This window comes from Solanum lycopersicum, chromosome 2, assembly GCF_036512215.1.
Source record: "Solanum lycopersicum chromosome 2, SLM_r2.1".
Classification (NCBI taxonomy): domain Eukaryota; kingdom Viridiplantae; phylum Streptophyta; class Magnoliopsida; order Solanales; family Solanaceae; genus Solanum; species Solanum lycopersicum.
Window position 1 is genome coordinate 59,905,557 of NC_090801.1, and position 10,340 is coordinate 59,915,896.

General features: G+C 32.8%; 2 protein-coding genes across 4 annotated transcripts; both read left to right on the top strand.

Moving 5' to 3' along the window:
* Positions 1 to 376: 376 nt before the first annotated feature.
* On the top strand, positions 377 to 3,307 carry LOC101254556 (putative F-box protein At1g49610). 2 transcript variants are annotated; one of them, XM_069293689.1, is made up of 3 exons: positions 377 to 1,475; positions 2,139 to 2,315; positions 2,862 to 3,307. In XM_069293689.1, exons 1-3 carry the CDS (start codon positions 573 to 575, stop codon positions 3,174 to 3,176), a joined length of 1,395 nt encoding a protein of 464 aa, XP_069149790.1. In that variant the 5' UTR covers positions 377 to 572; the 3' UTR covers positions 3,177 to 3,307. The 2 variants fall into 2 exon arrangements, with proteins under 2 accessions (XP_069149790.1, XP_010316683.1); XM_010318381.4 differs by lacking the exon at positions 2,139 to 2,315 and having other exon boundaries at positions 469 to 1,475.
* Positions 3,308 to 5,236: 1,929 nt separating this feature from the next.
* LOC101254050 (bifunctional riboflavin kinase/FMN phosphatase) lies at positions 5,237 to 10,291 on the top strand. 2 transcript variants are annotated; one of them, XM_004232752.5, is made up of 11 exons: positions 5,237 to 5,387; positions 6,026 to 6,114; positions 6,712 to 6,898; positions 7,811 to 7,941; positions 8,069 to 8,138; positions 8,230 to 8,295; positions 8,844 to 8,998; positions 9,084 to 9,179; positions 9,458 to 9,609; positions 9,687 to 9,770; positions 9,846 to 10,291. In XM_004232752.5, the coding sequence occupies exons 2-11, from the start codon at positions 6,039 to 6,041 to the stop codon at positions 9,984 to 9,986; spliced, it is 1,158 nt and encodes a 385-aa protein (XP_004232800.1). In that variant the 5' UTR covers positions 5,237 to 5,387; positions 6,026 to 6,038; the 3' UTR covers positions 9,987 to 10,291. The 2 variants fall into 2 exon arrangements, with proteins under 2 accessions (XP_004232800.1, XP_004232801.1); XM_004232753.5 differs by having other exon boundaries at positions 5,250 to 5,387; positions 6,005 to 6,114.
* The last annotated feature ends 49 nt before the right edge of the window (positions 10,292 to 10,340 follow it).

Sequence of the window (10,340 nt, forward strand, 5' to 3'; positions counted from 1 at the left end):
ATAGTAATTACGTGAAAGCTATTGTGATAGCGTATATCATGTGCTGCTTTTAGTTTCTGCAAAAACACTTGAACTTTAATCATGTCAAGCTCATAATTTCAAGTAAAGTATTTGAAGTTAAGCCTTGTGAAGCATATCTAATGATAAAAAAATTTCAAGTTTGATCTTGATAAGTCATTATAATTTTTTGATATGTCATTATAATTTTTTGATGTCTTATTAAGGTCCTAACGCGTAAAAGATATTTGAAGTTTGACTGTGCCAAGTTCATAATTTTAATTTTTAAAAAAAACAAAATTAAAGTTCATAATTTTAATTTATACAAAATTAAAATTGACTTTGTTATATTATTGTCCATGAAAGATGTTTGAATATTGAGGTCACAATTCATACGAGTGGATCAGATTTTACGCATACAAATAATAATTTAGAGGGAAAAAAATGATAATGAATATGGAATAGTAGCTCAATTAGTTAGTTAATTTACGTAAATATATTAATGAATCTTATGTTATAATCCAAAACAAATTATAGAATAAGTAGTTCTGAAAAGCAAAACTGGAAAACGAAAAATGGGAGTTGCTTCAGACCGATTATCTTCCTTACCGGATTCAATTCTGTTTCACATACTCTCCTTTCTTCCCTTCGACGACGTCGTTCGGACCAGCCGTCTCTGCCGCCAATGGAGAACTCTCTGGTCCTTCTCTTCCACCCTCAATTTCATTCACCGTTCCAAGGACTTCTTTTCTGTACGAAAGTTCGTTTCATTTGTTGACAAATCCCTCATAAACTTGCACCGTAACTGCAACACTCTATTAAAGTTTCACGTTGATTTCCCCTTTAAGCGTTGTTTTACATCCGATGTTACTGTTTGGGTTCTTTTTGCTATCACCCATCAAGTCAAAGAACTCAATTTGGTTCTCTCCAATGATGATGGTGATTGCTATAATCTCCCTAAGAGATTATTGTTCAACCCTTTTCTTCGAAAAGCGAATTGGGTTTCTTGTAGATTTTACAGAGTTCCAGCTGTTCGATGGGATTCTTTAAGGGAATTGAGGATTGGGTCGATGGGATTTGGTGATGATATAGTCAGGAAAATTGTTGCTGGTAGTCCGTGTTTGGATTTGTTGGAGTTGGATAATTGTTGGGGTTTTAGGTGTTTGGATTTGTTTGGTGGAAAGGTGAGTAAGTTGGTGGTTAATGGGTATAAGGAGGAAGTGAACAAGTTCTTGGATCTTGAACTGGAAATTAAAGCACCTTGTGTTAAGGTATTGGAATTAAAGGGGTGTATTAGAATGAATATTAAGTTGAACAATGTGAGGAACTGTGTCTCTGTGAAATTTGATTTTCACTCAAAGAACCCTAAGGATGAGGAGTGTGACTACTTTTATGAACAGCGAGGAGTTATGTTGATGGCCATGTTTGAGAGTTTAATTCATGTCAAAGATGTTATGTTAGGGACATGGTGCATTGAGGTTTGTGCTATTTGCTTGATTGACTTGATCTTATCTGTATGTTTTGTTCCTTGATTGAATGATTCTCAAATATGGTATATTTGTGTGTTTTTGAGTTTATGATCACTTCCCCCACCCCATCTTGATGATTTCACAATTAGCAAGTTTAACCTCTAAGACCTTAGGTAGGAAGTATATTATTTGGTTCATATATCTGAAGCCATATTGATTGAATGATTCTCAAATATGGTATATTTGAGTGTTTTTTTGAGTTTATGATCACTTTCCCCACCCCATCTCGATGGTTTCGCAATTAGCAAGTTTAACCTCTTAAGACCTTAGGTAGGAAGTATATTATTTGGTTCATATATCTGACGCCATATTGATTGAATGATTCTCAAAATCAAATATGGTATATTTTGTGTGTTTTTGAGTTTATGATCACTTATGTGTTTTGCTTGTAAGTATCTTTTGTGTTGCAAAATCCTTTAGGGACAGGTCTAATATTATGTTCTTTGGTAATAAGCTACAAATTAGTGGGACACTCTGGTATAGTAGAAGGTTGAATACATATTGTTTAATTTTGTGCTTGGAGAATGGAGTTATTGGAGGATTGTTATATTTTTGTGGGATGGTTGGATATGTAGCTGATTGGATTTTTTCCGTTTTTCTTCCATCTTGAAGGTTATGGCATTTTTGAACTCGCCATGGGTGTTGTTTCCCATGATCGGCTGTGAGTGTTTAACAGTGCATACTCCCATACAGAAGCGATATCTCCCTGGCATTATACGCTTATTACAAAATTTACTCAAGCTTCAGACACTAATCATACATATGGCCCTACCCTATTTTGAGTTTGAGGTTTGTTTTCTGTCTGAAACATTGCTATTCACTTGTTAAGCAATGTTCCGGTTCAATCTATAAGTAGTAACAGATATATCCAAATCCTCTCTCTTTATTTATACACGGAGCATATGTTTGTGGTTTTCCATGTTGAAAATAATCAGGCAGGGCAGGGGTAGACTTATTATACTGAATATGTGTTCAATTAAACCAACCACTTTTGGCCTTATGCCATGAATATATATATGTTGAGTTCCTTGGTATATATATATTGAACTCATAATCTCAAAGAAATCTGACCCTTGAACTCTCATTAAGATTTAAGCTTGATTCCGCCAATGAACTCTAGTAGTTGCAAGTAGGGTTGTTCTTGATCTTGAGTTCCCACATTCCTTTGGCCAAAATGTATGGATGGGTAAATAAAGTACTTATGGTATGAATCTAAACATTAGAAGATATTTCCTTAACTGAACAATAAAAAAACATCATTTTTCTTAACCCGCGCATGCTCTTAATCTCAACTCATCATCTTTTCTCTCTGTTCTAATAGAGTTCCATTTGCAGGCTTGCCTTATTCCAGATGTAAATGATGTTTACTTTGTTGAAGGAAAGCTTCAACTGTCTGTGCTTCCTCAAGGTTGCGGTCATCAACTTAAAAAGATCATAGTTTGTGGCTTTGAAGGAACGCAATCTGGCCTAGAAGTTTTATTTCTGCGCGATCTTCTTTTGATATCTGCTAACATTGAGATGATGGTTATTAAATGGAAATCTGGACTCCGGAACTTAATTCGTGATGCATCAGATGAGTTTGTGACTAAAACTTTATCAAACGCTCGTAAACGCTCAAAGAAAGCTGTGGTTTTGTTCAGAAACTCTTGATAGTATGTTGATGCAGCATGTCAGTAAGAACTGAATTAGCTAATTGTACTCAAAAAGTTTTTTCATCCGTTTCCTTTCATGTTGTACACTATTGAATCATTTAGTAGATTAATTCAGATTCGTTGTATTCATTTTATGTCTTTTTTAACAAAAAGGGTAATGATATAATTTCAACAGTAAATGGAAAGAGATTGAAATTTGCTCGTAAATCACATTCGTTGAATGTGTTTTATGTCTTTTTTAGTGGAAGGGGTAATAACGTACTTTCATCAACAAATGGGAAGAGGCTGAAACTTACACATAAATCGCATTCGTTGGATGCGTTCTGTGCATTTCTTTCTCAGATGCGTATAAAATGAAAAAATAAGTATCTTTCTCGATAAGATAACAATAATAAATAATAGAAATAAATATGTTTTAGATATACTTGACAAATAAAATTAAACGGAATGGATAATAACGTAATTTCAATAATAAATGGAAAGAGACTGAAATTTACACATAAATCACATTCTTTGAATGCAATTTATGCTTTAATGGAAGGGGTAATAACATAATTTCATCAATAAATGGAAAAATACAAAAATTTACACATAAACCACATTCTTGGAATTTGTTTTATGTTCTTTGTTTCTCAACTTAATTTGTTGTGTATAAAATGATTTTTTTTTATATATATAACAAAAGTAATAAATAGAACAAGTAAATATGTTTTTAAAATATTAGACAAATTAAATTAACAGGAGTAATAACATCATTTTATCGACTTAAACTTACACATAAAGCGTATTCGTTGAATGCGTTTTATGTATTTCTTAAAAGAAGCGGTAATGACATAATTTTATCAATAAATGGGAAGACACTCAAATTTACACATAAATCACATTTGTTGGATGCATTTTATGTTTGTCTTTCTCAGATTAATTAATGTTGAGTACAAAATGAAAAACTAATTATCTTTTCTCGATTTAATATAAGTATTAAATAAAACAAATAAATATATTTCAAAATTTGTATAAAGTTTTAAATATTACAATTTAAATATAAATTTTGCTTATAAAATATATACTATATATATATATAAATATATATAAGGAATCACTACATAGGCCATAGCCCATGGAATATGTCATAATTTTTGTATTTTATTACGATAATCGGAAAACAATTATTTTAATATTTCTATTTAGCTATATATATATTTTTACTTGATATCATATTTAAAAAATATTATAAAGATAATTTTATTTGTTTAGCTAGTAGTAACACTAACCCCTGATATATTATGTTGTTGATATTTATGATAATATTTTTTTATTATAATTTAATTAAAAAATTCATAAAAATATTATTTTTAAAAAAAGAGTTGACCCTGCAAAGCCCGTAACCCACATACTTTTGGGCTGGACCGACTATATTCTGATTCGCACAAAAAATGAGTTAGGTCGAATTAGAATTTTGATAGGGGGACTTACATAAACATACTACAATACAAAAAATATTTATCATTTATATCAATAACATTTTTTTTTCACTTGATCACTTTTAATTCATTTATAATACAAGTTTAATAATTATTACAATGAACAATTTGCTATTCACATATAATACAAGTTTTAAAAATAGATAATACATTTATCACACATTTTAATACACTTATAATAGAATATGTCAAATTTTTACCAAACAAACGTAATATATTTCAAAATAACAATTATAATTCATATATATTGTATACATAATTCATTTTTAGTATATATTTGAAGATATAACATAATATTACTGTAAATGGTAATAAACAAAAAGTATACTAAAATATGTAATCATTTATTAAAATGTACTAATTTATGTAATTTTTTCATTTTGATACCTTAAGAATTTAAATATTTTTTAATTGAATTTTACGAAGATATAAAAAGTGAAAACAAAAGGATGGATATACTTTCCTTGAGAGAATATTCAATTCGTAAAAGCAATGGATTCGTGGGCCGGCCTTTTCGGGGCAGAAAATAAGCCCATATTAGAAGATGAAATTTTGACCCGTCCGATATATTCAACCCGGATTAAGACATTCAATGATTGATGGCGATGGCTGCCAATAAAAAAACAGGACAATCTTGGGTTTCTCAGTCCCCATTTCCCCATAACAACCAAGAAAAAGTTGAAGTGCTTCATCTTCTCAGTTCAATAATCAATTGGTGAAGTTGGATTGTGAGTATTTACATCATTTAGCTTATTTTATTGATTGGTGATGCAAATTAGCTGATCGTATGTAGAATTTTGTTATTTCAATGTTCAATAATCAATTTGGTTGTTATCCTTGTCACTTCCTGTTTTAAGTTCATTCAGTGATCATTTAATCAAGTTCCCTAAAATTTTTCATGCTTCTCTTGTTTGTTTGAGGCTTTATTTTCTCATGTTATCTCAACCACATAGACAGTAAACGTATTTCTAGAAACTTCCGATCATAGTCCTTAGCGCCCTCTATGGAAGAGCTAAAAGTCTGGCTATGAGAGCGAAAAACTAATACAATTATACAGTTTTGATGACCAGGAAAGTTAAAATGAAATCCAAGTAATAGTAGTTTTGGTTCTGTTGTAATCCATATTAATCGGTTTCATTCCGACAATCTTAGGTGGTTAGCTTGGGCGTTAATGGTATTTTATATTCATAATACATTGTCTAATGACAATCTTCCTTACTTGAATCATGATAAATTGATATTGTATATTGATTTTTATGGTTTACATTTGACTTCAAGATTAAATTCATGTATTTGGATTAATTATTGTGCAAGTATATCTCATATTCACATAACATGAACATAGGTATCTGTTTCTGTGTGGCAGATAATTGCTCTCCATGTCTGTTGAACGAACTTTCAAGAAGCTAGTTTCTGGTGTCATCCTTGATTTGGATGGTACACTTCTTAATACAGGTCAGTAGTACTCTTCGTGTTTTGACTTTACACTTCTCAAATTATATTCTTGGCCGTTCACCTAAATCATTCATGGTATTAGTTCTTGATATATGAACTACTACTTTTAATATTCAAAAGCATTTTCTAGAGTTCCTTTCATTTCCTTCCAACTTTTACATATCCAATAGAACTATGAAATTACCAGAATTTTTTGAATATTTGGATGCATATATTTACAATTTGATTTTTGTTACTGCTGTAATCTTTATTCTAAGTGTAGGTTATATCATTGCAGTATAATTGTTTTATCCTTTCAAATTTCTCTAATCAAACTCTATTGTCTGAGGACATACTTAATATGAGGTCTCTGTAAGCTTAGTGGGCCTGCAGCTATTTCGAAATTCGATTCCGAAACTTGAGAAGTACTCTGGCAATCAAGTCTCAAGTATGAACAACTTACAACTATGAAGTCCTCTTTATGCAAAAGAAATTTGGATCTAGGCATTCTGTTATAGAGTTAACTGCAGCACAGTGTCAATCCTTATATTACCAATGTCTTGCGTTTCTTTATAGTTTCAGGTTTCCAATGTTAATTTGATCTCTTTGTTCTGACAGATGGCATTGTGAGTGAGATTTTAAAGGTTTTCTTAGTTAAGTATGGAAAGCAATGGGATGGGAGAGAAGCTCCCCACATAGTAGGGAAAACCCCAACAGAAGCTGCTGCTGCCGTTGTTGAAGATTATGGGCTGCCACTGTCAAGAGATGAATTTCTTTCGCAATTTTACCCAATGCTGTCTGATCAGTAATAAACCAGCAAACATAGTTTCATTTCCTTTCTGTTTATTGATAAGGCTTATACAAACTGAAATTGAATAACCCATGGGAAGATTATTCGACTTAAAATATTAGTAGGCGGATTCTTTTCGTCATATCCTATTTATGGATGTTAAAGGATAAAGTTACAAATTAAAAACCTTCTGCTCTTTTATAGCTGGAGCATGGATGATAAATTGCAAGCGAGTTAGTAGATAAAAGAGTTGTGGACAACATAGTCCTGCAGTGTTTGTTCTGCTTAAAACCCTTACAAAAAAGTATGTAGGTACTGGATAGTAATTAATATTGTGGAGAATTACTAAACGGGGAACCACTCATTTTGTTCTCCAATTTAGAAAATGCAAATATTCTTGTTTCTTTCTTTCATTTATCTTCTTTGCTTTTGGTGATAAAAATAGATATCCAATGAAGAGCAAAGAAAAAAAGAGGCAAGCAAGAACGGAACAACTACATTAACTTATCAAAAAGAGATAACTACATTTTGTTTATTAGTTGATCATCTGTGTCTTGTATGTCAAACTTGTTTTTTAAAATTTAAATGGAGTGAATTTCCCTTTTTTTCTTTTGTTCATCTGTTTCATTTTGGGGTAGGGGGAGAGGAGGGGAAGGGGTAGAAGCTCTGGAAGGACTAAGAGTGATATACTCATCTATGGCCTTGTTGGTTTAAGGAAGATGATTTCATTCAATCTTGCTGAGAGTGGAAGCAATGTTGGATTGGTGTTACCTTTTTCTTTTCTTTGAGCTAGTAAAACTCTGATTATCTTTTGACTGTTTGCGAGATCTTGTGATGTACAATTATGTAACTTGTATATCTATTCTCTTCTGCATATACATTCCAGTTCAAAGTTCTTATAAAATTTTGTCAATCAATTTGGTATAGGTGGCGCAATATCAAAGCTCTTCCAGGGGCCAATCGATTGATTAACCATTTGAGCGGTCATGGTGTACCCATGGCATTGGCGTCAAATTCTTCTAAATCTAACATTGAGGCCAAAATTTTTCATCATGCAGGTAGAGTTCTAACATGTATTGCTAGAGAGGTATTTCTTTCCTTAGGAAGGTATTTTGTGCCAGTCCAGCATGTAAGATGGCATTTATGCTTGGTGCTTTGATTGGGATAGTCTTTATTTTTTTTCAGGATGGAAAGAGTCCTTCTCAGCTATTGTTGGAGGAGATGAAGTGAAAGCTGGAAAGCCGTCTCCGGAAATGTAAAACTTGATGAATTGATTATCTTTGTCCTCCACATTTCATAATCTGGTATTCTGGATGTTAAATTAACTTAATATCTTCTTTTGTAAGATTTCTTGAAGCAGCTAAAAGACTCAACATGGATCCATCCAGCTTTCTTGTCATTGAAGATTCAATGTGAGTTTTTATCTTCAAAACTTTTGTAGCGGTATGTAGGAAAATCTAACTACTGGTCAAAAGAAGAAAAAAAGAAATGTGCCTGTCGGCTAGATAAGCAGCATGGTTGACTCTAGCTACTAACTTGTGACATCATAATTTACAATTCGGAAAAGGGCCAAAAATACCCTTAGACTATTTGAAAAGGTTCAATGTTACCCCTCATCCACCTATTGGGTTAAAAATACCCCTCAATCCACCTATTTGGTTTGTTTCTACCCTTAAAACTAACAACCTTTTAAAAAAAATTATTATTATTATCACTTATTATTTTTCTTTTTTATTGGATAAATCAAATCCCAACCTATTTAATTTTTTCCTACCCACCCATTTTAGTGTCCATGACCCAAACTCAATTAGAAGAGTTAAAATAACTTGTCATTGCTTTTGCATTTTCTAGGCTGAATATGAACTTTTTTTCTCTCCCAAGAGCATATTATTTTGAATTGGATGTAAATTATTTTATCTCATAACTTAGTGAGAGTAACTCGACCAGATACATATGTTAGACCAGGTGTTACTGCTGGTAAAGATGCTGGAATGGCAGTAGTTGCTGTACCATCTCTTGCAAAGCAGTCTCATCTTTATACCTCTGCTGATGAAGTGATCAATTCTCTTCTAGATTTGCAACTAGAAAAGTGGGGACTACCTGCATTTCAAGATAGTAAGTCTTTATGACTGCTTTACTTGTATGACGTGTAGTCATGTACTTGATTTCTCTTCCAATTTTTGACTGGAAGCATATGCAGGGATAGAAGGTACTTTGCCTTTAGAACCTTGGTATATAGGTGGTCCTGTCATTAAGGGATTTGGGCGCGGCTCAAAGGTTCTCGGGATCCCCACAGGTATGCGGTCTTCTTTATTCCTTCTGCTGAATGGCTAAAATAAATGCTTGACTCGTTATCTGTGTATACTTGAAATGACTTGAGAATTTCTCAGAAGTTTGTTATTGGAATTTCAGTTTCTTGTGAGCCTGTCATATCAGAGATATTGATTTTTATGTCAAATTATTATCTGGATTCGAACTCCAATTGTTGGAGGGGCATGGAAGATTAGTATCTTGCCTCGTATGACTTAACAGTGATGTGTTTTTCTATTCTTATGGGGTCAATATTCTTTTCAGCTAATTTATCCCCACAAGGTTATTCAGCCATTCTTTCAGAACATCCAGCGGGTGTATATTTTGGATGGGCAGGACTATCAGGTCGAGGTGTCTACAAGATGGTCATGAGCATTGGTTGGAATCCTTTCTTCAACAATACAGAGAAGACGGTTGTAAGTGTGTCGTGACATATGTTTCTTCTGTATTCTTGACTTCTTTGGTGTTTGTTGAAAGACAACTTTACTTTTAGGAACCATGGTTGCTTCATGACTTCAATGAGGACTTCTATGGTGAGGAATTGCATCTAGTTGTTGTGGGCTACATACGGCCGGAGGTATTGTGGCCTAGTTACTCTTATTTTTCCCTTTCCTTTCTTACATCACTTGCTGATATTACTGTCTATTTGCAGGCCAACTTTTCGTCACTTGAAGCCTTGATAGCAAAAATTCACGAGGACAGGAAGATTGCAGAAAGAGCTCTCGAACTTCCTCAATACTTGAAGTACAAGGACGATCCATACCTTAAAAGTTCTCTGCATCAACAAAATTGATCATTGAAGTGTTGAAGTTCATTATTGTTCTGATTGGGATTGTATCTGTTTATTCTGTCCTAATTCCTCAGACTACAATAGTCTCCCCATCAAAATGCTCTATACAATAAAAAGATAAAAAGAATTTGAATGTATAGCTATTCAGAAGTTAAAGAACCTTCCAGGGGGTATTAGTGAATGGCAAAGGGTTCAAGTGCAGGATCTTTGTACTGAGAATTTCAAGTTCCTGTGTAAATGTTGATTAATGTAACTTGTTTTCTATCTGTTTATAATATGGAAACATGCAAGCTGATGCAGATTGTAAATTGCTTCCTTTTATTCATCCTTTTTGGTCCGGGAAATTTCATTGATTTT